Below are 27,960 nucleotides of genomic sequence, written 5' to 3'. Positions count from 1 at the left end.
TTCCTAACTGAGAGAAGTGACCCAGAAGTATCTGTGTAGCAGCCACAATGAATCCAGATCATGAGCTTTATTAACTGATCAAAGTCTCTTCTTTCATCTTCTGTATCATTCAGTTTGCATTGGTAATGCCCATTATTGTAATGCTTTTTTAAGACCAGCAAAACTTTATTTCACTTTGGGTTAGCTGGGATAAGTGATGGATGGAGGGAATTTTACTTCAGCCACAGAAATCCTAAACAGGAAGGAGGAGCAGAGTTACAGTGGATCACTATCCAGCAGGGAAACAAGGTTTATTTCAATTTCTTGGCCATGAGTGAGATTTACTGAGTGGGCAAATTAGGGAGACGACACCATCAGATCCCGAGCCCTCCATGTGTTAATCAAGAGACGGCTGCTGTGCTACATCCATAAATAATGAATAAATTAGGAGCTAAAGCTGAAAGGACAGTTTATTTGTACCATCTTCACGTGAACACATTCAAGAACATCACAGATGAAGAAACATTAAAAACTTCCACACTACATAAAGCAAGAAAAATAGTTTTTCTTTCAGGTGGTTTCAGAAAAACAGAAACATCAAACATCTCCAAGACTCTCTTTGAAAGAACTAAAAACCTTTGTTCTCATGGTCCAATCATGAGTGAACTCCCCGATGAAGCCTTGTGTGCTAAAACATGTCAGAGTTTTAAAGGTTAAACATGAGTTTCCAAAACGTTTTGCTGGAGAACAATGAACTATTTGACTGAGTTTCAATCATTTACAGACGAGCAAAACCAGGACAGAGAAAAAAGGACAAAACTGACTCAGTAAAACAACAGAAAAGAAGATCCCATGTAGATCTGTATTATGTAGAAGTTCAGCCCAGCAACCAGTTCAGTTCAACACAAGTTTAAATGATTCTATCTGAACTCTGTGGAGCCTGATCTCAAGCTTTTTGAGTCTGACACAGAAACCAGAGGATCTTTCTGTGTCTTCAGATTCACTGTGATCCAGTGATGGGAGTGATTTCAGCCCTGAGTGATCGCGCTGATGTTTGCACAGAGCAGACAATGAGATGAATGGTTGGGCACATTGGTAACAGTGAAACAGTTTATTAGTAACGTGGGATCGTTTGTGTGCAGAGTATGAACTGAGATTCCTGAAGCTCTTGTCACACTGGTCACAGCTGTAGTTTCCTTCCATGTGTGCACGTTCATGAATGTTACGAGTACTTGAATGTGAGAAGCTTCTCTCACAGTGTCTGCACTTGTGTGGTTTCTCTCCTGTGTGGACTCCTTTGTGTGATTTAAGCTGACCTGCAGTGGTGAAGGATGACCCACACTGATCACAGAGGTGCTTTTTAACCCCACTGTGAATCAGTTCATGTCGTTTTAAGCGATGTGATGTGGTGAAGCTTCTCCCACATTCTTTGCAGTATTTCAGTTTGTCTCCAGTGTGTCTACGTTGATGTACTTTTAGGGTCTTTTGCTGACTGAAAGTTTTTCCACAGAGGTCACAATGAAAGTCTTTCCCACCACCACAGTGATGACAGGGTTGAGAACTGGATCCATCTGTGTCGCTCTGCTTCTAAACAAAGACACAAAGACAGTGTAAGTCAGTCCTTCAACATTTGTATCCTGAACGTCGCCTGAAATAAAGAGCATCTCTGCAGACGTCCAACTACATTTGACTGTTTCAGTTAACACACTCAGTTTACTGGGCTGCAATAACTACAATACTACCACCATAATACTACAGTAATACTAAAATCATAACTGAAAGGAAAATCTGAATAATCACTCAGAGCTGCTTTTCCATGCAGTAGAATTGCTAACATGCTAACACAGTTTAATGAGCAGAGTTGTTCCAAACAGTCAGGCTAAAATGACAAGATAACAATATAAATACATACCTCACAGTAGCTGCACTTGTAGAGTCTCTTTCTGGTGTGGATCTGTTTGTGTTCTCTCAGGTAACGTGGAGATTTAAAAGTCTTCTCACACAGGTCACATTGATAAGGTCTCTCCTCAGTGTGGGTAAACATGTGTTGTTGTAACTGTGCGTCTGTTGTAAACTCTTTGCCACACTGTTCACAGCAGTACACATCATGTCTGGTGTGAATGCGTAGGTGTATATTTCGGTTCCCTCTCCGGCTGAAAGTTTTTCCACAGATGTCACAGCTGTATGCCTTAATTCCAGAGTGGGTAACTAGATGCTTCTGTAAGCTGCTACTGCGAGTAAAAGCTCTGCCACACTGATCACAGCTGTACGCTTTAACTCCACTGTGGATGAGTTGGTGTTTTTTTAGGTAACCCTTCAAGGAAAAAGACTTTCCACACAAGTCACAGCTGAACGGTCTCTCTCCAGTGTGGATGACCTGATGCCGTTTTAGTTTAGCCCTCACAGTAAAACCCTTCCCACACTCGTCACAGGTGTGTTTTTTCTCTCCCTTTCTTCTGTGAGGTTTGTCGGCCTCCTGAGAGCGCTGACTTCTGGCTCCATGTTGGTCCTGCAGTGACAGAGATACAAACAGAGGCAGTGAGTGAAATGCAGTCGTGGAACAAACTCAACCTTCAAACTCCATTAACACTAGTTTTAAACCTGAAGGTGGAGCGTGGCACCAAACACCTTAAAGGTCTCTTATCCCCACCTGCTGGTAGTTCTAACACATTACATCCAACCTGCTGTTAAAGATAATTCATGACTGTTCAAACACTAAAATCATGCACACACACACACACACACACACACACACACTATTTTATAATTTAGATTATTTTGTTGTTTCCTATTACATATTTCTATAATTTGTATAGATTTATACAGAATTATTCAGTGATAATAAATCCTATGTTTGTTTATTCTAAAGGAACCCCGTTAGCTTCCACAACAGATGTTGCTCGTCTTCCGTCAAATACTCACATAAAATATTACACAATAAAGTGGATTCAAGATATCCACATAATTTCACTCTTACATCCACAGTGAGGTTTCACAATTGTTCAAATATAAGCAATCAATAATAATAATAATATCAATAACATTGAGGCACATTACACAAATTTCAAAAACAAATCATGTCTTACAATATTTACAACAACTAAAAGCTCTGTAAATCGGCTTTTAAGTGTTCATTGAAGTTTTGAATAATTCTCTAATTTTTTAAGGCAACTTATTCCACTTAAAAGTTGCTCTAAATGTAACAGTTTTACAAAACGTTACTTTTAACTCGAGCATTTACTAAATTGCAGTTTGTTGAAAACTGTGTAATATGATGATGTATTTCATCTGGATACTGCAGCTGAGCAGAATAAATGTGGTGTGTTTAACAGAATTGCTTTCTTTAGAACTACAAGTAAGCCATAGAATATTTTAGCCTGTACAGGAAGCCAAGAAAGGTTATTATGCATGTTATCAATATTAGTATAGTATGAACATCTTCACACTAATCTGGACGCCTTATTCTGGACTAACTGAAGTCTGTTAAGATCTGTCTTATTAGCTGCTGACCAAATGATTGAACAATACTCCAGATGAGACATTACTAGTGCATTAATGACATCTTTCATAATGAAGAAGTGATACACAAAGAGCATTTCATAGCCATAGCTATGCCTTGTCGGCAGAGTTATGTGACATTAGTGATGTTTGTACTTTCAGCGTTAACTTGGTTTTAAAGCCTTTAAAATATACGCCGTTCAATAGTCGACCTTAATCTGACAGAGAATGTGATGATTTTGTGGATAATTAAAGTCAGTCATATATCCACAAACACAACAAGCTGAAAGTCAGTGATGCTGCTCGGTTTGCAGTCCTGAACATCACGGCACAAGCAGGATCCACTGCACTGTTAATGTTAGCTGTGTTATATTGCTGCCTCTGTTCGGTGGTGTCGAGCCAAACGCACTTTAACGTGTGTTTGAACGAGCTGACGGTTCACTCGTTAAGCTGAAAGAACGATGCTTTAATCACAGCAGTCACTCATGTGTCCACTGCACCATCTGGAACTCTTCTTGTTTACACTCGTAATAACACAAACACTAAATCCTGCTTCTCTGCTGCTGTTGTGTAGCAGTGTGTACACCTGAGACTGTCACCTGTCTGTCTGTCCTGCACTCTCTCTCTGTTTCTTTCTCTCTGATTGTGGAATAAAAATATTCATTCATTTCATTTCATTCATTTATTTGTTCATTTTCAGGCACAACAAATACCTATATTGAACATAAAATGCACAAAACAAAAAACAAAAATTGCCTGAAAAAGGCCACGACTGTATAACCTCTTCTGAAGTTTAGTGGATATTATACATGGTTATGCTCAGGATGTGTCGGCCAGTTTCCACTGGAAACGCCTTTTGGTTAAACTGTCAGCGAGGAATTTGCATTTGCACTGTTACATTTTTATATAACTTTAATGCACATAAACAACAGCTGCTTGTTTCAGTGAAAATACATTGATGGGTTTTTAATAAAGTTGTGCAGCTGTAAAGTATTTTGTCTGGTGTCAATTCTATCGTCAGCTACATCGTTATGGCAAATGTTCAAATGTATATGGTGATAAATATCTTTGGTCATATGGTCCTGCTCTGTCTGTCACCTTCTGTGTTGAGCTCATTGTTTCCTCTGTAGTGGCTGAGCTGAGTCCAAGTAGCTGAAAATGTTCCTCTGCTTCTCCGTCAGACTCTCCTCCTCCTGCTGATCAGCTGGGACACAAAACAGATCTTTGTTAGGCTCCACACTGCACTGAAGAGTCAAAGTGTCTCATATGTTCATCTGACAAGTAAAAGAACACATTTTTGTTTCCCGAGGTGGGCAACTTGTTGGAAACAAACAAAAGGTTTGAGCACTGATACCTGCCATTGCTGGCATTGAAAGATGCAACGCCAGCAATGTGGATTGGTTTGAGTCTTGACAATCCACATTGCTGGCATCTTTCAATATGTTTGAATGCACCAGTGTAAGTGCAGCCACTCAGACTCAATGTGTTCATAGAAACAGGTGCACATGTGTCACGAGTTCATCCAGCAGTAGCTATGGCACTTGGCCACAGGGGGCAGCAGTGGACTGACCTGCATTCGAGACTGCTCCAGCTGCTCTGTGACAGTCAGTAGATCTGCTACAAATTGCAGATCATATGCAAGTTTTGGAAATGACATTATAAATATTCCTAACTTAGCCACGGCAGCCATGTTGATGTATTACCTATATTGGCTGAAAATGTTCATTTGCAGAGAAAAGACACAGGCAGACTGTGCTTACAGGACAACAACAACAACAATCTTTATTTATAGAGCACATTTAAAAACCAACGGCATGCCAAAGTGCTTAACATAGAACAAATTAACACAAGTATAATCAGAGTCATAAAAATAAAAGTGTAGAATTATGTTCACAGGAAAAAGCCACCAATAGAAAAAATATAACTATAGCACATAGCTATAGCACAATATAACTGTGCCATCAACACACAATGGGGATAAGACATACACAGCGCAAATAAAAAGCAAGATAGGAAAATTAGTAAAATAAATCACTGCAGACAAGGCCAGCATTTAACCGGTAGAAAACGCAAGATTAAACAAATACGTTTTAAGCTGTGATTTAAAAGATTGAATAGAGTCAGACGCCCGAATGCCAATGGGAAGGTTGTTCCACAACTCTGGTGCGGCCAGGGCAAACGCTCGATCACCTCTAGACTTCAGCCAAGATCTAGGCTGCACCAACAGTAACTGTGAGGATGATCTTAAAGCCCTAGCAGGAACATATAAGCTTAAGAGTTCCTTAAGATAGCTCGGTGCTGTGTTATTAGTGATTTTAAAAGTAAACAGCAGAATTTTAAATTGGATACGATATTTCACAGGCAACCAGTGCAAATCAGCTAGGACGGGAGTAATGTGGGCAAACTTCTTAGTTTTGGTTAGAATGCGTGCAGCAGCATTTTGGACTGTCTGTAAACTATGGAGGAGGGCAGAGTGGAGTCCCAACTAGAGTGAATTGCAGTAATCCAGCCTCGAAGTTACAAAGGCATGGATGAGTTTTTCCAGGTCTTTATGCGGGATATACTGCCTGGCCTTAGAAATAAGGCGGAGTTGGTATAAACTGGATCTAACAACAGCAGACACTTGTCTATCAAGTTTAAATGAGCTGTCAAGTAACACGCCCAAATTCCTAACAGTGTCGGAAAAGGAGCTAGTGAGAAAACCAAAGGCATCACGAAGTTTGGCACGAAGGACGTCACTGCCAAAGACCACGAATTCAGTTTTCTTATCATTAAGGATAAGAGTATTTGCCAGGAGCCATTGCCTGACCTCACACATGCACTCTTGAAAACTATTCAAGGACAAAGCTAGGTCATCATTTAACTCAAAGTAGATCTGAATGTCATCGGCATAATAATGAAAAGCGATGTGATATTTCTCAAAGATAGCGCTTAATGGAAGCATGTACAATGAGAACAGAGTAGGGCCTAACACAGATCCCTGAGGGACACCACAACAGACAGGTACAGCGAAGGAAGAGGAAGTGGCCAAGTGAACCGAGGAGAGCCGATTGGAGAAGTATGATTTAAACCAATCCAAGGCAACACCCTTGATGCCTACAGTGTGCTCAAGTCTCGCCAATAGGATTTTATGATCAACCATATCGAAAGCCGACGATAAATCCAATAGCACTAGGACCGAGGAGCGTCCATTGTCAGCCATTAGTAGAAGGTCATTGAGAACTCGGAGCAGCGCTGACTCAGTGCTATGATGTGGTTTGAAGGCCGATTGGAATTTATCATTAATGCTATTCTCATCCAGGTAGGCCTGGAGTTGAAGCAACACTATCTTCTCAAGAATTTTGGCCAAGAACGGAAGCTTGGAAATCGGCCTATAGTTCGCATAATCATTATAATCGAGGTTCCTTTTTTTAAGAACAGGCTGAATTATAGCATGTTTAAAGGCTGATGGTACGCAACCAGAGAGCAAAGAAGAGTTCAAAAGGGACAATATACTAGGTCCAATTGTACTAAAACAGTCCTTAACTATACGAGATGGAAGAACATCATATACGAGATTAGTATTGTTCATTTGTTCAACCAGACGCTTAAGAGTAGGGAGTGAAACGGGTTCAAACTGATAGAAGGAAGAGGAACAGTCAGGGGTAAACGCAGGGCCTGTCATTAAAGGAAGAGCAGATTTAAGAGATGAGACTTTATCTAAAAAATAATTTAAAAATTGTTCGCAAAGAACCGTGGAGCACGGCAGCGGCATAGTGGGGCAGGGGTTGACCACAGAGTTAAAAATTTTAAATAAAATTCGAGGATTGTTACCATTGGTAGAGATAATTTTTGAAAGAAAAGCTGCTTTAGCCATTTTGGCAGCAGTTTGAAACTTCAAGCGACTAGTACGTAGGATGTCGTAAGATGCCTGGAGTTTATCTTTCCTCCACCTTCTCTCATCCCGCCGACACGCACGTCGTAGAGCGCGAACAGAGTCACTTAACCAACATTGTGAGTAAGTTCTGGGGCGCTTCATTTTAATAGGTGCCACAGTGTCGAGGATGGAGGAACATGTAGTTAACAGGGTATTGGCAAAATTCTCAACCATATGAGGGGTAAGACAATCTGACGTAATAGATGCAGAATACACAAAAGAAGCAGAGAATTTCACCACAGTATCAGCATTAACAGTACGCACATCACATAATAACGTTACATGTTATTATGTGATGTTACTGAAATCATCATGAATAACAGGAGTGGTGATTCCTGTAACTTTGTGTATATAATTTGGCATTTCTTACTGATGTAGGCCAAAAATAAATACATAAACTGAGCACCTGATGGCTTTGAACTTTTGTTGTCCATCTTCCATTGGTTTGAATTTTGCGCTCCAGTACAAACACAAATCCCCCAACCCGAGGATCAGCACAATTAACCTAACAGACCTACACCTTAGTTCACAGATTCACTTTGTCTAAGGTTGATTTCTGGGATTTCACACAACCCAGGATTCAGATCGTGAATCCATGATGGGCTTGGATTTACATCATTATAAATGAAATGTGCTCTACTTGGAAGCAGCCGGCCCCGCCCCTTTTGACGGGTTGTGTGAGACTTTAAATCATCAAACTGTAAATTATAAATTAAATTGTTATTGATCCTTTACCCCGAGTCCTAAAGTGTAGATTTATTTTCTTACTCTTCTTATATTTATTGTTTGTTTACTTGCACCGCTGTAACTGCAGCCTCGTCGTCTCGTCTCTCTATATGCTGGACTGTCTGTAGCGGAGATGACAATAAAGTTTACTTTGACTTCAGCAGCGCGCAGGCGCACCGAGGGCTCTCGCGCTCACTTTATAGAATTTAGAAAAAACATGGGTGCAGATTATAAGTCTGTATCATAATATCTGTTTGTTGTGTTGTTTTTATTTTGTGAGTTTGTTATTAGATGCCGCTCCAGCCAGCCAGAGACTCCCCGCCGTAATAAACTACGTATTCTCTTATTGCTGTTACCAAGTTCCTGTGAAAAGCAGATTTTTCCCACTGCTTACATTTATGGATATAAAATAGCTAAAAGTATTAACATGCCTCAGAGAAATCACTAATAACACTAAGGGCTGGACGGATTTGATTTGCATTCTTCAAGAAGAGTGTGGTGTCATCAGCTAGCTGGCTGATGATGAGCTCCTTATCAGCTGTGCTGATTCCTTGTATAACAGGTCAAATCTCGGGGTGGAGTCTTAATCGTTTTAATTGAGCTATTGCCATTCGTGTACAAGGTTTTGATAGCTTTACAGAAAAATGCCAAATTTTTCCAAAGAGTGGAAAATAAATTGATGTTCAATTGTATCAAAAGCCTTTTAAAAATCCAGGAAGAGACTGAAGCTATAGTCAGATACCAAATCAGAGTAATCAAGTAGATCTAAAACCAGTCTCATGTTCTTAGAAAGGTGTCTGTTTCTCATAAAGCCTGATTGTGTCTCATCGATAATTGTGTCCAAGAACTCTTTCATTCTGTTAGCAAGTACTAAAGCCATAATCTCATAGTCATCATTGAGCAGACAGATGGGTCTCCAATTATCAATAAGAAGTAAGTCTTTGTTTGGCTTTGGAATAAGTGTTATGAGACCCTGAGTAAGAGTAGGAGGGAGGATGTTATTCTCTACACTTCCTATGAAAAGCTGCAGTAAGAACGGAGCCAGGAGATTAGAAAATGATTCATAAAACTCTGCAGTTAAACCATCTGTGCCGGGAGATTTGTTGGCCTTAAGTGCAGAAATAGGATTACAAACGTCCTCCACAGTCAGAGGGCTGTCACAGTGACTTCTATCTTCCACAACAATAGTTTTTAGGTTTTTAATATTATTGAGAAACAGCGTTGAGACACATATATATATATATATATATATATATATATATATATATATATATATATATATTCTACTTTTCTAAATGATTGACTATTTCAATGGAGAACCTAAATGACACGGACCCGTGTTTGTTATTACATATCTCTATTTTGAATGTGACAAGTCTATCATTGCCTGTTATTCATAGGTATTCACAGAGTTTTTGGCCTTTTTTCCTCTATAACAGTTAATTGACTCTTTACAGTGGCCTGCTATGGTTAATAATAACATGTTCAGTCATGAGTGAAATCAAAGCTTTTCTTCACTTTAGCATTTAACATTCCCAACAATATAATGTGATACCTTAATTAAAACACAGCTAATAAAACACAATTTTCTTAATGCAAACATCAGTGACTCAACATTAGCAACCAAAGGGTTCAGTCTGCAGCTCACACTCATGTGAAGCTACAGCCTCCCCCTTTAGTCTCTGTCATCCTTCTGCTCCTGCACAAACAAAGCAAGACAAAACCTCCACCCTTCTTCTACAGGCTGGGTGAATTGTTGTGGACATTCACTAATCCTAAAGTCGGCACCGTTTTTGTCTCAGTATCAAGTCAGTTAAACTTTTAGTCGTCAGTCCGTCACAGTCCAGTCACATGCATACATCCACACACATTCATACCAGATATTGCTGATAATGGAGTCTCACACGCAGCCTATTCGAGCCTCCATCACCAGCAAGATGACGTCATCATTTTAAAGGAAAACAGCTCCTTGTTTTTGGACTGGATTGACTCGCTGCAATCCTTTTAGGCTCAGGACTTCTCATGTGATCAATGTCACATATCAGTGAATTTCTCCCAAGCCCATTATAATCATGGAGAAAAACACTTTGCCACTGTTTCCAGTAAGAATATTTTATAGCGCTTTAAAGTTCAACCTCTCAGGTCTGGATTAAAGAGCTGATTTGTTAAATCGGGAACTCACAAAATACCAAAATATCACCACCGGTGGATCACACCTCTCAGATGTTCTTATCTCAGTGCACTGTAACAAAAGCACAAACAAACGCAACCAATAAAATACTAATAAAGTAACAAATACTGGGGCCCATTGCAAACATGTCCAAGCATAAAACCATCTTTCTCTCTCTTAGAGAAAGAAAACAATCCAAACCTCACTGATAAAATCAACCTAGTGTCAAGCAAAACCCAAAAATCAACCAAAACTTCACCAGAAAGTTTTCCTCCCTCCCGGGACAATATTGTGCAGGAATACAGGCACCGTAACTCCTTTTGCACTGACAAAAACATGTTGGATTGACTTGATTCAATAGTGGACACTGGTTGCACACAAAGGTTTTGCTTTGGCAGAAACTTAAACAACTGAGTTAAATCAACACAACCTTTTCATATTCAGTAAAGCTGCATGTTGTGTTCATAAAACACGATTGAAACATGTTCAGATGGAGTAAGTTGAGCTCCTGGAACATTTTAATCCTTCAATTGAAATTGAATGGGTCTACAACAACTACCATCCTCCTATCTCTATCCTGGTTGCAGCAGGGCTGGGAAATAACCCTGAAGTGATAGGTTACCAGGCAGGGTACACCCTGGACAGCTCACCAGTCTATCAGATAGAAACACACAGCCGTTTACATTCATGGATAATTTAGCCCAGGACCTTCTTACTGTGGAGCAACAGCACTAACCAGCATGCCAACAATGGAGGAAATACAGGAAAGCTATGATTTCCTGTATTTGAGGCAGAATTATTTTGTTCTTGCCCTTGACAGGTTAATCCACAATAAATAGCAACAGCATGCATGTGGTGTGTGTGTCGTTGTCTGCCTCTTATAACTCCAGTGATTTTCCTGTAGTTTGAAATCTTATGCGGTGTTGACACAATAATTTGTTGTAAACCAGGAAATTCCCAACTGTGGTAGAAAGCACAGCTTAGCCTGAGCAAATGTTCAAAGAAAAGTCGTCACTTCCTGATAAATATTGTCACACTGGGGTTTTTGCAAATGATATCAGTGAGCACTGTGTGGCAGCTGGAGTCAGACAACTGAAGCTCCCACAATCAAGACCACAAACAGCTTTCAAAGGAGATTTGAAGCTTTTCTGGCAGCAAGCTTCATGATTTATGGGACTGGAACTGGAACAGAAACTACCTGATCACCAATGGTGAGCTGGCATGGAATTATTTTTATGACATTTTATCAAAGTTATAAATAAGCGTGCCCATTAACACATAGTGAGTGAGCATGTTGTCTTCCCACGCAGTGAACAGCGGATGCTAATGTTTTTGTCACTTTTTACAGAGTCAAACTCAAAGTAAGGTCAGTGCTTCCACGCTTTAAACGCTGCACGCTCACACTCTCTCCACACTCGATAGATTATCCATTGTTCATCTGCACACAGCTGCGGTTTTAGTAACGCAGTAACGCAGCGTGCTTACGGCAAAGTAACAGTAATCTAATTACCTTTTTTGCAATAGTAATCCCTCACTTTACTCGTTTCTTGAAAAAAGTAATCGGATTACTGCCCATCTCTGGTTGGAGCTGTGCACTTGTGGGTTCCACCTTGTGTACACGTTTATCTTTGCTGTGTGTACTTGTACCTCTGAGTGGAAGCTGAACTCTTGAGTTCGAGTATCGAAGCATCAGCTGTGACGTTAAAGTCCAAACAGCTCGTTCATTTGACGTGCAAATGAACGAAGGTAACGCCGTTTTCATGTGGATGTGTCACTGAGACACTTTCCACATCCACAGCTCACAAAATGGGAAAACTATAGAAGTATAACAATGAAGAAGTTACTATGTTACGGGTCCCAAGGATGAAGACCTCGATGACAAACATGTTACCTGTAAAAGCAGGTGAAGAGCAGAGTAAGGAAGACACGATGCGTCTCTGCTTTCCTCCAGAACGTGTCTGAGGAAGCAGCGGAAGGTGGGCTCCACTTACTGCTCCCCGAAACCCCGGAGCAAGCACCAAAGTTCCGCCCTCACTGCTTTCTAACATAAAATGAATCCCTGTTACATGGATTTTCTATCCTCTTAAAGAAACTGAAAATAAATACATATAGCAATGAAAAATGTCCCGTTACATGAGTGTTTTACACAAAATAATATTCATGTGGTCATTCCCTCACAGGGGTGCCACAACTACACTGCTGTTTTGACAGAGACACAGTGTGTTTATCTAACTTGGCTGAAGCCAAAGTTCTCCAGACAAATTCAGTCTGTTTCTGCCAAGTGTGAACTCACTGGATGAGCGCCAGATACACAGAATCAAAAAGGGATAAATTACTTTTCTTATGTCATGTTCCCGTCACAAACTGGCTCAAGGAGAGGGGAAGCAGGAGTCCACAGATGAAATGTTCCTATAAATAAAGTGGAATTTATTCAAACTTTACCAAAACTTCAACACATCAAATACAAGCAGTTCAGCAGGGAGTGGATGTGTGTTGCATGTGCCAGGTGGATGCAGAGAGAGGCCAGGGCCACGTTCAAACCTGAACACGCTGCACAGTGTTTTGTTCCATTTGTTAGGGATGAATGAAATGCTTCCTTGAAAGGATGTGTGCAGTCACCAGTGGGCGTGGAAGCATGTGCGCCCTCATTTGGTGGGTGTGCAAGAAAAGTCATCCTGTCACACAGCAATGCCTACATAAATCACACCACTCTGCTTAAAATAATAATGTTTAGTGAAGCAGGTGAAGCAAAGGGCTGCTTTTAATAGGCTGGGAGACCCAGGTGTGCTGCTTTAGCTGCTGAGCCTCTTATGACAGAACAGCGGAGAGTGGTAAGAAGGGAGGAGGGGGTCTGGCTGTGTTTGTGAACGATAGATGGTGTAACTCTGGGCATTTCTCTATCAAAGAGACGCTACGCTGTAAGGACATTGAGCTGCTAGCGGTTAGCATGAGACCGTACTATCTACCACGAGAGTTTACACACGTGATTATGATAGCTGTGTATGTCCCGCCCTCTGCTAACGCTGCAGCAGCCTGTGAGGTCCTGCACACTGTAACCAGCAGACTCCAAACACAGCACCCTCAGGCCCTTTTCCTGATCTCTGGGGACTTTAAAGATGATGTAACCATTTAATTATGGTTACATAATTAATTATGTAATTAATTATGCAAAATGCAAAACGCTCAGCTGTGTCTCCAATCAAAGCTCTGTAACTTCAGAGGTGATGTTCATATGTTGACTAATGGTTTTCTTTCATTTTTGATGTACTGCAGAATATTTGTATAAAATCCAGGCCAGGAAAATCTCCTTCATGTGTTTCTGTGTTTTGTCTTCAGCTACGTTGACACTGTGGAGTAGCGCTCAGACTCACGGGTGAGATGAAGTGAAGAAGACGGGACCTCAAGGGGTAAAGCCGCTGGGCTAAGGCGGAGGTGGAAAGTGGCAAGTGGAGCCCTAACTTCTGGCTGAGGACAAGGAACGCTGCTATTTAAGGTGGGAAATCAGAATTTGGGTTAGCAAATTTGGGAAGGAGAAAATTGACTGTTTAAAGGCAAAATTATGAAGGAGTTTGACACACTGCAAAAGCAACATATGCAAATTCACATACACAAACATAAAATACATTTGAGTTTGAAGCTGAGGAATAACTCAAAAGAAGCTATATGACAAAGGGAGTTATGGAAAAAAGAAACGGTAATTAAAGTAGTTTTAAAAGAGTGACTTAGGAGTGCTCTCGTACTGAGTAATCAACGCTAGTGATCACTGTAGAAAGAAATAAAATAATTTAATAAGGAGATAATGTTTAAACATATGTTTCTCTTGTTATGGCAACTTCTTGAGAGATGACTCAGTATGCAAATTAGCTGGAGTGAGTGGTGACGACGAAGCTTCCTGTGTGTGTGTGTGACTGAGGCTTTCAGAAGAGGAAGCATAGCAGAGAGAAGAGAAGTGCAGATCTGGGTAGGAAATTTATAGTTTAGTGATTATATGTTGTCGTAAGGGGGTTTTATGCTGAATTTAAGTATGTTAAAGGGGGTGATTTTTGTGTGCAAATTGTGTGGTTTTACTTTCGGTGTATTGAGGGGGTGAAATTATGTGGTGGCAAAACTTTTGTGTTTAAGGTTGTTGAGGTTGTTGTGGTGATGGGTTGATTCTGTCAGTTAGGTTCGGGTTGTTGTTGTTGTTTTTGTTTTTAATAGAGGGAGTTTTAGGAGACATGGACATGTCTGAGGGGCCCATTATTTTGTAACAGTGCACTTAAAGAAAACCTGTCAGGTGATTTTGTTTTGTGTTTTGTGAGCTAATAATCAGCTCTATTTTTTCTCATTTTTGTTCTAAGCAGGCCTGCAACAGCGCTGAAAATTCTCGGGAGAGCAAATAAAAGGGGGGCTTTCCAGATTACAACTGGCTGAGGAGAAAGCTACCTGTGGGGACTGATCAGGTCGTAAGTCCCTGTCCAAAATTGTAGGATTTTATGCGAGTCAATCCAGCCCAAAAGCATAAAGAAATATTTTCCTATGGAAAATTAAAAAAAATGAATGAGCTCATTTTGCTGAGGGTGGAGAATCTGATCGTGCGGGAAGCTCCACTATTAGCAAAATATGGTGTGACTGCATGTGAGTGAAGGTGTGACTGGATGAAGGTGAGGATGAATAAATGTGGACAAACAATTGGCTTTTACCAGAGAAAATTTCTGTTTTGTTGACTGGGGTTAGATTATGGGATTATAGTATATTGTTGGGAGAATGCCAAATGTTAAAGGGGAAACATTTTTGATGTAACTCAGTTATCATTAATTGGAGGAACACATGACTGATAATTGTTCTGTTTTAAGTTTATTTTATGACATAGATTGGATCATGAGTGGGGAAACTGAGCATTTTGAGTTTTGTATAGTATTGTGACACATTTCATGTGTCAAAATAAAGGGGGAATTTAGGGTTTAATAATTTAATTGTTTAATAATTTAGGATCATTTTAGGACTTTTTTGGTTCTTATTATGCGTAATTATGTTTGGGGGTTTGTTGATCATTTGGGTATGGTAAAACGGAAACTGTTATTTTTATGTGAAGGTTAAAGGATTAAAGTGAACTGAATCCTGTTTAGAAGATACAATGCTTTTTCAAAGCTGTGAATAAATCTTAGAGGGAAAATTAGTGAGGGTTGAAGGAGGAGAACAGGTTTGATTTCTTTTTTAATTTCTAGAAGGAGTGGTTATAATGTAGGCTTACACATACAGATATTACATAGAAGGTATTTTTAGGATAAAGGGGAGAGCTTATAAGCAGAAATGATTTTTATACATATTGCATTTTTTGATATGAGTTTTTGAAGGATTGCACACGCTTACAGACACAGAGTCCATAAATACACATGACAGTATTGATTCCAGGCAAAAAGCCTCAAATTCATTTAGCTTTTTAACTGAACTTAAAGAAGGACCAAAGAGGAAGGAAAGCATATATTTTGGTTAAGTCTGATAAACTAGAATTAGAAGGTATTGTTACATTAAAAGGAGCAAAATGAAATAAAAAGGCTATACCAAAAACAGGTTATAACATAGGAAATGTGAGGTTAAAATGAAGTTAGTGTTAACACACAGGTGTTGTTTTTAGGCAGCATTTAGCTATGATGAAATGTATACAGGAGTAATTGCTTATATGCTTAAACTTAATTGATTAAAGTGGTTGTTTTCTTTTGGGGCTTTTAGTAGAATAGGCGCTTATAATGATTTTTTTGTTAAAAAGGTGACTTAAGTTAGGGAGGAACTATACAGGATGTTGATGATCAGATAAGGAAAATAGAGCGAGCAACCGGACGTGAAGGCAGCGCTTAAAGAGTTTTAAAGTGATGAGTAACGTTGAAGAATATATATAAATACAAGTCAATAAGTTAAGAACATAATTAGGATCAGGCTTTTGATTACAGAGTCCCAAATAGGATAAGTTAGGGAGGTGCAGGAAAAGGTGCAGGAAAAGGTGTTTTGCTTCCTTTGCAGAAGATCTCGGCGACCACAGGGAGGTCCGAGGCCTGATGGACGACCACAAGAGAGGGACCGAGAAAACCAAAGCTTACACATGGAGTGTTCTCGAATGGGAGCTGGTGTATATTACTGGACCAATTAGATGACATGAGGTTGTCTGATTTGCTGAGCCAGGACACAATGTATTGCGACCTCTGGTGTGCCAGAGGTCGAGAGAGGGAATGTGGAGTAGGGAAATTATTTTACTGCTATTGCTAAATAATTGTCATCATTACCATTGCATTAATAATATAATCTGGAGTTTATATTGCGTTTAGAGGTTGAACAGTGTGTGTGTCTTTCAGAAAGACTAAGTGGCAGGAAACAGGCTTGCAGAGAGTTTGCAGAAGTGAAAGTTATTTTGAGCAGCAGGCTAAGACGAGGCTTTAACAATGTAACAGATAGCTTTAAGAAGGCCTTAAGATGTTATGCATACAGTTATTATGTTAACCTTGTATTTCAGGTGCAGTTATAACTATTTTATACATATTGCATATCTGTGCTTATTAAAGAGTTGGAGCTCGGTCAATTAATTGGGGGTTGGAAGCTTTGTTCGGCGCGATGTCCGGACAATCTATTGTGCAAGTGACTTGGAGCTATAGAAGGTTAAAACTGCAATACATGCTTACAAAACACTTATATCAGGTCATTTTATATTAAGCTTTTAGTAGAGGTTCTTGATTAAAACATTTATTTAACAGATGATATATCCATAGTTTCAGTTCGATTATTACATATACGAGAGTGGTTTCTGTCTCTCTGTCTGGTTAGACGTCAGGAGCTAGTCGTGAGGTGAAACAGGGTGCAATTGTGGTTAGCACACAGACACACATACACTCAGTTAGAGAGAATCATTTAGAGGGGAAAGTTTAATTATGTTTTGCTGGGGTTGCAAAAAGCAGCTTGTCGCAGAACTGCTGCTGAGGTGTCAAGATGACAAGCGAGCATCCGGCAGTGACAGGATGCACCTGTTATGAAGATGGAAGACGATGTTCTTTTAAACTGTGATAAAGGTCATTGTAGTTTTGATATTGACGTATGTCTATATCCTGTCTGTGACGTTGAAGGGGCGTCAGTAAATCAAACCCTGATGCTATAAAAATCTGTCTATGCTTTGATTAAGTCGAAGATCACTTGCTGTCTGCGTACAGAGTGTTCTTCCCACACGTGTGTATTCATTAAAATCAATTGTTTGACCAAGATCTTCTGGACCAATGGTTGTTTGTACTCTCCTTCCTCAATTTTTGAACCTTAACAACACAAAGGCCTCTGCTGTGACGCTCACACCTTTGATAAAGTCTGGAGAGTGTCAGCTTCCTGTTTATAGATACAAAAATATGTAATGTTGTGAACTCTGGCCGCAGCGGCGCAAGAAAAAGGAGAATTACGGGAAGCACTCACAACAGGTAAAATCAAAATAACAAAGTAAAGTACGATAAAATAAAAACCAACAAAAGAACAACACAATATACTTCCCCGTACTGTTACTGCTAACCTCTGTTAACCTAGTAACTCTTACCTTCTAACTGACAGCTGGTCAATAAACGAGCTCCATAAACGCTCCATATTCACCTTTACATGGAATATAAAGGGAAAAGAAGAAACACAGTGCTGTGTCAGCGTTAGACATATAGATATATCCTTGCTTTTAATACATTTGAAGGTGGGTGGGAGAGGTGCTTCTCCGCGTAGTCTACGGTCTCTTTGGGATCGGTAAAGCTTTTCCTCACATCACCATGGGTCACTAACAGCTTTGCAGGGTATAGCAGTCTGTACCTGACGCCGGTCATCCCACGTACACTGAAAAAAAAAGTTCTTTCAATTTACTTGATTTTATTGTGTACATCGGTCCCACATAATATGAATAAGTATGACTGACTTAATTTTCCACTTTTCCTCAAGTAATTAATGCTTGTCACATCAAAGTATTTTATTTACATCAGATTACTTTAAAAAATCATGTTTGATGTACTGAAATTAATCTATTATCATAATATCAATGTATTGCATAATGTCAATATATTTTAATATTTAACACCAACTTATTTTTATTTGCCAGTGGTACGCAATGATATTATGTAATGTAAACACATTGCAATTATGTTCTTGCAAGACAAATTATGGCTTTAAATCCTACTTAATTTTTTCAATTGAAATATTAACTGATCATTATTGACAAAAAAGGCAAAGACTGTGAGTGCTACTGAACAATACACCTTTATTAAACTGTAACAGCAGTGAAAGCAGCAATTCTGCCATGAACAAGTCCAAAATCGCATCCATATAAACTTGTTAACACATTTTTTAAAGATAGCCTGCAGAAATAGCTAGAAGAAAAAGTTAGTTTGAGAATATATTTGCAAATGTTTCACAAAAAAGTGACCTTAGCAGCAAATAAAAGAAAGTGCTTATAGATGATCCTGTCATCTCTTACATATAACATTTGTATTAATTACACAATTGAAAATGTAAACTAAATTAAGACTACCTGAAAAAAGCAACACGCTTTTATGGATAAACAGATTTACACAAATATAACTTGTGTATTATTTGACAACAGTTTCAGCTTCTGTACAAGTATTTACCTGTACAAGATTTCAACTAAGTTGAGCCTTAAATGACATTGTTACACAACTAATACCAAACACCTACATGAATTTTAATATTCATTTTAAACATTTAAGCAGGACATTAAGGTTGGTTTAGAACATATTGCTAAAAATCGTCAGTAAAAATTTCTTACAACACGATACCAAAAGGAAAAATCATCCTGCATTGCAGTCACATGAGGGGAAAGCAATAAAAACATAAGTAGTATAACGTTACTGAACACAAAATGAAAACCTGCAAGGAATTGCAGAAGTGCAGTCTTTGACTTCTCAATGAAACAGATGTTTTTTTTAAAGCAAGAACTTTAGAGAGTTTAGCTCCATCCAGTTCCATGAAAACCTTCTGGAAAACATCAAAGTTGTAGCGAAGGTCAGCAGGGTAGGCAAGGTTTAATGCATACATGAGTCCAAATAGCATTATCACAGCAAATGCTACATTATCCAAATTCTTCGCCACCCTGATGCCTGCAAGGACAACTCTTGTTTATCTGCTGAAGCTTGCTCTTTAAGAAGATAAATTCAAACAGTGGTGTCTTCAACAGTCTCACTGATGGCACGTTCTTCCATGCCCTGTAAAAAAGAAGCCATGTTAGTCATTTCATGCCAAGTAAGTAATATGACACACTGTGGAAAATTCGAAAAAAAAAAAAAAAAAAAAGACAAGTACATACCACATACTCCTGGATAAGCATGCCAGGGTCTTCACCCATGTAGATACACACTCCCTTAACATCTTCACACTGAAATGAAATGTATGTAATTAGCATCTTCATTCAGCCCTTGTCCTTCATTTAAGTTTTACTAGTGTACTTTACATGAATGTTTTTAAAGTAAAGGCACACAAATTAATAATAGGTTTACTGGCAATTAATAACAAGTTGACAAAGTGAAGGTTAAAAAAACAAGCAGATGTAAAAATACAAAATGAGAGAATTTATCATGGGAAAACATTTGAAATCTTCCACAATTGTAAAGTTTCATCCAAAGAGGATCATGTTAAGTGAATGTTGAGGCTTTATCACTTACATTATCCATTTATGCCACAATTCTTTTCAGTATTAGTCCAAGCTCTCCTCATCTATTGACCAACTTCACCAGGTTGTCCAAGTGGAGAGCCAGCTGAGCCAGGAACTTTGTCTGAGGGGGGATAGTGGCAATTCTCTTAAACTCAGCGTTGATCTGAAAACATGAGCACAGAGGAATGAGCTTCAAAGGTTTAATACCTGGAAGAAGGCCGCAATCACTCATGCTGAAGAAATGGGCTGTCAAATAACAACTGTGCCTTAACCATTTTAGGCTAATACCACAAGAACACCGTGTATGAGGCAAACCTTACCTCATGGAAATCAATTAGAGCAGGCCATCTTGCCATGAAAGCCTCCACCATTGGTGCATCACGAACAACTTCATGTCTTCTGTATGAAAAAGTCTTTTCCATCTTGAGTTTCACCAACTCTGTTACTCTTTTTTATGTCCATATGGTGGGCTTTGGGATGTCAATAGCTTTAAGAGTCCCTTTGTCTGCTACTTCTGAAACTGAGGTAAGGTTAAGAAACTCATTCCCAAATAAGGAATCCATAAACTGAAGTCTGAAACTGCCCTGAAGACAACACTGTCTCTTGACTTCAACAATGAGATCCTCAGTTGATTCAGGCGCTCCATTAGAGAGTGAGCCTTCGACAGGTTCCGTCAGCCAAAACAGTCTTTAGGACCATGGAACTCTGTAGGCAAAAAAGAATTACATATCAGACATTCAGAAAGAATCGTTTCAGTTTAGTTTTCATAAAGCTATCCATACCCAATACTCAAAGTTAGAAAGATCAGACATAAAAAAGAAGAATTTATTTAATGAAATACATGCTACTGAAGCTATTACACTTATATGAACACCTTTTAATTCTATATGCCTTTTTAAAGTCACAATGTGGACTGATCCAATCTCATAGCCAACCAATGGATAAGTATCAAGGAGTTCACAGAGTGAATATTCTTGTGGATACTGGGCTGAGCTCAAAAGCTCTGTGGTGCTCTCTGTACCAGCCACCAAGCTCTCTGACAATGTAGAATATGCTGTGGTACAATGCAGATATGGTTTTTCAGTATTCTGGCAATCCACCTGCTGCCCTTTGGGCCGGTGCCATTCCATTTCTATACGTTATGCCCTTTAATGTCACACACTGTGCAAGGTTGACCTCTAGAATGTCAGGGAATATGTACCTAATAATAATAAGCTATCTCCTCTTTAAGCAAATCCACTAGAAAGGCAGATACAGCTGAGACCTCTAATTCAGACTTGCCAAGAGATGCGGAGTTTAGATGGTAAGCTATCATCATCTGATGTTTTGACTTCTGTAATCATAAAGGTAAAAATTCCACCATCACAAAAAACATTAATTTTAATTGAAAAAAGATATTCCAGTCCAGAAGAGCATCAATGGTTTCTTTAAAATACCAATCTTTCTCTCATTTATACATAATGTTTTGAGAAGCAGCTCACATATGTTCTACACAAAGTAGAAAAAAAGTGGGGGAAAGGGTCCTAATTTTTGTTAGGACAATGTTGGAAAATTCACAATACATCACTTAATAAGACATACTCTGTTGAACAAACTTATCTCCTTGTAGATATCTGCTGTATTATTTGGGCTTAACCAATAGAATAGTCAAGTAAGTGACACTTCACCTAAAACAATGACTAAATGGAAAAATGATTTGGCATTTATGGGCACAGGTTCTTAAACCCACGTCTAAGGTGGCAGGATCCTTATTATAACTTGAGCGTGTGTCCTCAGCAAGAATTAAGGTATGGCACTGTGCTCCCAGCTTCTTAAACTCTGACGGTTACAGCCAGACTAATTAGCCACTGTAGCCATAACTAGCACGAGTAACACAAACACTATTGCGCTCTCTCAGTGACGTTTTAACTTGCTAAGCCATCAAAAAACATCAGTGCTCTCTGTCACATGCATAAATTCCATATCTGACCGACAACAGCTGCTTTCTCCCGATTATGTGTAATTTGTTACTATTTTTCAGCTCTAGCCACAAAGCTAATACCAACTTTAGCTAGCACTGTAAAAACAACATGTAAATGCATTACAGACTACTATTTATATAGCATGCACTACAACAATTCTGTGAAAACGTACCCAACTAAAACAAATGTATTTAAATTACTTACCTTCTCGGTATGCCTGACTCAGTGCCATGTGGTTGCATGTGGCTGAACAGTCTTCCAGAATCTGGCGGTCAATTGCGCTCTCCTTAAATTATGTTGTTGTCTTATTGGATAAGACTAGGTCTTATTATCCAATCATATTTAGTTGTTGTCTTTGAATATATTGCATCATTTCCGGTTGTGGTCAAACACGATTAAAATGGTTTTAGTATTCTAATTTAGTCACTTTAAATCAATGCAAGAAAAATGAGTAGTCTCAGTATTGTTTATAATCAAGTAAATAGTACTTTATTTATTTAGCAGGAATCATAATTAAGGCAAATGAAAAGGGCTGGATGGATGAGGAAATGATGAAAGACTGGCTGAGGGAGGTGTATGTAAGGAGACCAGGTGGTTTTTTCCACGCATCACCATCGCTCTTAATCTGTGACTCTATGCGTGCCCACCTCACAGCCGATGTGAAAAAACTAGTGAAACAAATGAACTGTGAGCTTGCTGTCATTCCGGGAGGCCTGACGAAGGAACTCCAACCGCTGGACATCGGTGTGAACCGCCCGTTCAAAGTAAGGCTGCGAGCGGCCTGGGAGCGATGGATGACCGATGGAGACCACAGTTTCACCAAGAGTGGAAGGCAGCGCCGGGCGAGTTACGCCACAATTTGCCAATGGATTGTAGATGCTTGGGCTAACATGGCTGCTGGCACTGTCGTTCGAGCTTTCGCAAAAGCCGGCATCGTTTCCGAGGAGCCGCACGGCACGGAAAGTGACTCTGACAGTGAAGAAAGTGAACCTGGCATGTTTGATGGAGATTTAGCGCAGCTGTTCAATTCAGACACAGAGGATGAGGACTTTGATGGGTTTGATTGATGATAAAAATGTGAGTACCAAACTTTGTTATGCTCCTGCTTTATTTTTAAATACGCATACGGTACTTGTATGCGCCCTATGATCCAGTGCGCCTTATGTGTGTGTTAAATACAGTAATGGCAGACATAACTGAGACTGCGCCTTTTAGTACAGTGCGTCTTATGGTCGTGAAAATACGGTAAATCATGGATGATGGTCCTGACATGAAGGAAGAGAAAGTTACAGGTTGCATCCTTTGACTTTGTCTCCGTGCCTTTGGGCGATTTTCAGAAGGACAGATGTTTCTGTTCAATTCTTAAATCAATTTTTTCAAACACAAACACTATTTTAAAGCTTCTAGAGAGTAAAATATTAATGATAATTATAATAACAATAATAAAAACAAAAGCTCTCAGATCCATCAAACCAAGCAGCAGAAAGAACAATAACTGAAGAGAAAACTTTAACCTTGTAGACTTCATTATGTTCCAGCTGCTCTACAGACTGTGATATTATTCTGTTATTATATGTTACCTTATATATGTAATCAAAGTAGTTGAATTAGAATACTGCTGTAGATCATATTATATCCTTTAAAATAGAGTGTGTGATCTGTATGTAGTTTAGTTCTCATTATACTTTTGAGTTAACAGAACATATTCACATATTAGTTCATTAGATAAATGTGCATCACTCTGTATCCTTGATCTGCTGGGAATGTGTTACACTGTTTTCTTGACATGCTTAATTGTTGAATCATGAAGAGAAGGTTGTAAGCAGGAGACTCTGTGTCTAAAGACAGGGGAGATAGACAGACCACATTCCACACCCCCACCTTACAGAAAGCAGAGAAACAACTGCCGAGGTCATAACTTAGGTGCTGTAACAGAGAAAAAATGTGATGTTTTGGCTTTTACGACTAGCTGGGGGCCACTAGAGACTATAAAAAGCTGAGCAACCCGTCACCATTTTGAGACATGTGCCTGACCCTCTGGTAGCATCTCTCCCGTCCGGACGTTCTAATGCTCTTATTGTTGAATTGTATGGAAATAAATGATTGTTGATTGAGCATTTATACACCGAGTATTTGTCCTTCCTTCAGCCCAAAGATTCAAAGAACTGCGTGTTTTCAACAACTTGGTGCCGTGTGACCCGGATCTTTGGTGTGCTGAGGAGGTGTAGATTTGGCCTTTTGGTGAGATCGTGGGGCAAAGTGAACAGAAGGCCGGCCTAAAACAGAAAGGTAAGCACAGCCTGTTGTATTATAAATACCAAATGTGCATATTGGGCTTTCCAAATTAATCTGTTCACTGAGTCACATGTATTTTCACAGTAAATTTGTCGGTGTCTGGTTTTTGGCGCAAGATACTAACAACATAAGTTGAGGCTGAATTCCAGTGTGTTAAATAAACTGCTTCTACCGAGAAACTAATAAGACACTACGTTGAGCTAGTTGCAGTAAACTGCTTCTACCGAGAAACTAATAAGATACTACGTTGAGCTAGTTGCAGCCACTTTACCTTCCACATTTAATTTTGTCTAATACTGGCTTCTGTAGCAATAATACATTAGAATTTATTCTGAAGACGCGGCCATTAGTTCAGTACATTGAAGTCGAGGTTTGTTTATTTTGTTTATGGTGTCAGTGACGTCCTGGCTTTTGCCGGCTATGAAATAGAAGTTGATTTAAGGACAAGCAGATGCTGGCTTCACGGTGCGGTTAAACACTGGCAACGCGAGAGCGAAACACGTCCGTAGGTTTGGTTTATGATACGGCGTGTTCCGGTGATATGCGGCCGTGAAGTGCAGTAGTGGTTGGTGCTAATTTTAGTACATTGGATAGAGGTTTTGACGGTGGTTTGTGGCGTCAGTCGAGTATAAAGGGCTGCGGTCATAATACAAAGTAAAAATTAAGTACATAGCAACACCTGGTTTATGATGTCAGGTATAACTTCGGGGATGCAAGCATCACTTTTATGATGCGACTTTGCCCCGTGGTGGCGGTCATAATCGCAGAGAAAGGGGTATTTTGGTCTATGGTGCAGTGTGCTTTAAGAAGATCTAATAGTTGAGCTCAGAGGTTTCTGTGTAAAATTCCCGCTGAGGAAAAGTGTTGTGTGTGAGTGTCAAAGCGCGCACTGAGTGAGAGAGTGTGTGTGAAGCTGCGAGGCGCGCTCTGGGTGCTGTCTTGTGGGTGAAGCGCGCGCTGAGTGAGAGTGTGAGTGAGGCGCGCTCTGAGGGTGTTTTGTGTGGAGTGTGAAGCGTGAACACAGTGACAGTGACGGTTAATGTGTTTGATTAGGAGGACATTAGAGCAAAGACACATTTTTAGGATCAAACGTTGATGCCTAGTGTACCTGTGGAACTTTGCCCTAGGAGTGGCGACCCTCCTGTCCAGGGACGCTTGGCCAGGACCGGCGGCGTCCGGGTGCCGAGGTGGTGACTTGGGGAGGTGAGGGCCCCCGCATAGCTACGGATATAACACTGGAACGGCCGTGTAATCACGGGTTCACATTTATTCCGGACTAGAACAAGACACATTTTTGCGAACAAACGTTGAGTCTAGATTAGTGAAGAAATATAAAAAGGTTGAATTCCTCGTTTCAGTGGTTGAAATTGTTGTGTGCCTGTCCCCTGACGAGTGTGAAATTAAAATAAAGAGGGAATTTGGAGCCACATAGAGATAGACGGGCATAATTGGGTGTATTACTCTGTGGTGTAATAAAAATAAAAAGGAGAGATAGTAAGAGGTGTGCAGTGGAGAATTATGGAGGAGTAGAGAGAGGAATGTGTTGGGAGACTGGCGTACAGTTTACGCTGTCAAGGTAGGCGTGTTGCCTGCTTATCGGTTTAAAAGTGATGAAAATGAAATTAAATAAATCTCTTAGTGTGTTAATACAGGAAGCTGCGGACCTGGACCAACTGCCCCCACAAGCACAGCGGCCGAAGCAAAATTATAGGTAATGGGAACCACACCCAGCACGAATCAGCAGCTGTGAAACAGACAGCAGCGAGGAGAGAATTAGAGGAGAAATTAAGAGAAGCTTTAACACATAAAATTGGGGCCAACGGACTTGTGGAGGTTGGGAAGGCGTCCGGAGCATCACAACAAAAAGGTGAAACAAAAACACACACAAGCAGAGAAATCTGAGAGAAAGGCTCCTTTTAAGGTAACGCCTAGTTTGAGAAAAGATAAAATTAACCTGCTTTTATACAAATGCACATACACGCAATGAAGAAACAGCTTACACTCATGAACACGTGAAGATTTTCCAGCAAGGTTAAAGAAAAATTAACATACTTAAATGATGAAGTCTATACATTACTGACAAAGAAACCCTCTGGGTTGCAGGACAACAATTTAACAAAAAAAAAAAAAAAGGAACACTGGTCTAACCAACCAGGCAAGACACAACAAATTTAGTGGTTAAAAGATTCAAATTGTGACATGTTTTCTGTTGATTGATTAATAAAAGTGATTACTGAATGAAAGAAAGTTCCTTTTTTGGGCTTTTAAACATGATCTTAAGAATTTTAACATGTACTTGTGTTGTCCTGTCAACTTGGTGGGTTAGGAGTTGATTATATCGGGAGACAAAAAACAAAAAAAAAGGGGGAGAGAAGGCTGACACAGGGCCTGGCCCCATTGCCTCCCCTCTGAATAACACAGCCAACACAACAACATTTTCCTGTTCGTTTGTTTTTGTTTTTTGTTTTGTTTTTGTTTTGTTTTGTTTTTGTTTTTTCTATACATATTTAATTACAGGCTGCTTTGCCGGCCCTGAAAGCCAAGGCTGACTGGACTCCTGCTCTCCCCCATACGTGACACTGACCAAATGCTGCAACAGCTGGACCCACAACAACGACCTGAGAATGTCAACAGACCTGCAGGAATGTGATCTCAGGCAGCCGAGACGGAGAGCACTAAACCTAAGGCCCGTTTCACTACACGGGGGAAAAATTCCCAGACTGCGTCAGCTGACAGAGCTGTAAAGAGACGCCCGCCAAGCCCGAATGAAAAGTAAGGCCGAGCGAAAGAATGCTGACCTTGATAACTTTGCATTCACACTGTGCAGGACAGTGATGGACCAACACGGATGATCGGGTGGCGAAAAAGGGCGTGACCGAGACAGGAGGAGTAACTGAGGTCAGGAGGCACCTCAGAATGGACAAAAACACAGAAGAAGATGCAGGTTTCACCTGCGGTGAACATCGACACTGGAGAAAGGACTGCCCCAATTGGGGTCAGAACCAGGATGGACTGAATTTTGAGCAGCAGCAGCAGCAATGGTCGCAAACAAACTGAAAAAGGAGGGGGGCAGGACCCCAGGGCACGCTTCAGGCCGTGGTTTACCCAGAACACCAGAACAGGAAAGTGATGAACACAAACACCCACACAAACACACACATCTACATGCACTGACTCAGAATGAAGAGAAACACACACACACACACACACGGGAATGTTGATTCACTGAGAAGTGATGCACACACACACACATGCACACGCTTGTGCAATGAAGAGTGATCCACACGCACACACACATACACGCTGATGCAATGAAGAATGCTTTGCTTATGCTGATATGCAAAATGCTGCACACAAACATCCCAATGCATAATTTTTATGAGGAGCCATTGATTACCATTAAAAACTTAGAATGTGTTATATGTCACCTAGAAGGCATTTATGTAGATTTTAGGAATAAGCTCTAAAACGGTTTGGTTATGAAAACAATGTCTGTGCGTGATGTCTGTTTATGGCTCAAGGCCTTGACTGAATTCTTTGCTGTGCTTCACACAGCCCTGATGAGGAACAGTGGCACAGAGTGAAATTGATGAATTAATAGTGTAAGTTTAGGTTGGAGTACGGCATTTTCTGTGATTGAGTTTTAATTCAAGGAGGAACAAAAGGTGTTACGGCACCTGAGGTTCTCATTCCCCCACAATATTGTCCCGGCAGGAAGCAAAATGTTCCTGTGAATTTCTGGTTGATTGTTTGGTTTTGTTTAGCG

General features: G+C 39.9%; 2 protein-coding genes and 1 pseudogene across 3 annotated transcripts in view; 1 reads left to right on the top strand and 2 right to left on the bottom strand.

Annotated features, from left to right (window-relative positions):
* The window catches only part of LOC147337117 (protein NLRC3-like), a 310,085-nt gene that overhangs the window by 47,270 nt on the left and 234,855 nt on the right, over window positions 1–27,960 (top strand). The window lies entirely within an intron of this gene.
* Window positions 874–12,321, bottom strand: LOC147337127 (uncharacterized). Of its 2 annotated transcripts, XM_086287714.1 has the most exons (4): window positions 12,181–12,321; window positions 4,576–4,681; window positions 1,892–2,488; window positions 874–1,566 (listed from the first exon to the last, which is right to left on the bottom strand). In XM_086287714.1, exons 2-4 carry the CDS (start codon window positions 4,591–4,593, stop codon window positions 874–876), a joined length of 1,308 nt encoding a protein of 435 aa, XP_086143840.1. In that variant the 5' UTR covers window positions 4,594–4,681; window positions 12,181–12,321. The 2 variants fall into 2 exon arrangements, with proteins under 2 accessions (XP_086143840.1, XP_086143842.1); XM_086287716.1 differs by lacking the exon at window positions 12,181–12,321 and having other exon boundaries at window positions 4,576–4,744.
* LOC147337126 (uncharacterized) lies at window positions 18,787–20,400 on the bottom strand (annotated as a pseudogene).

Source organism: Aulonocara sp. 'chitande type north' Nkhata Bay, linkage group LG3 (genome assembly GCF_057382095.1).
Source record: "Aulonocara sp. 'chitande type north' Nkhata Bay isolate Kocher_YH1m ecotype deep benthic linkage group LG3, A_spYH_male_GT1.1, whole genome shotgun sequence".
Classification (NCBI taxonomy): domain Eukaryota; kingdom Metazoa; phylum Chordata; class Actinopteri; order Cichliformes; family Cichlidae; genus Aulonocara; species Aulonocara sp. 'chitande type north' Nkhata Bay.
This window is presented reverse-complemented; position numbering and strand designations above follow the sequence as displayed.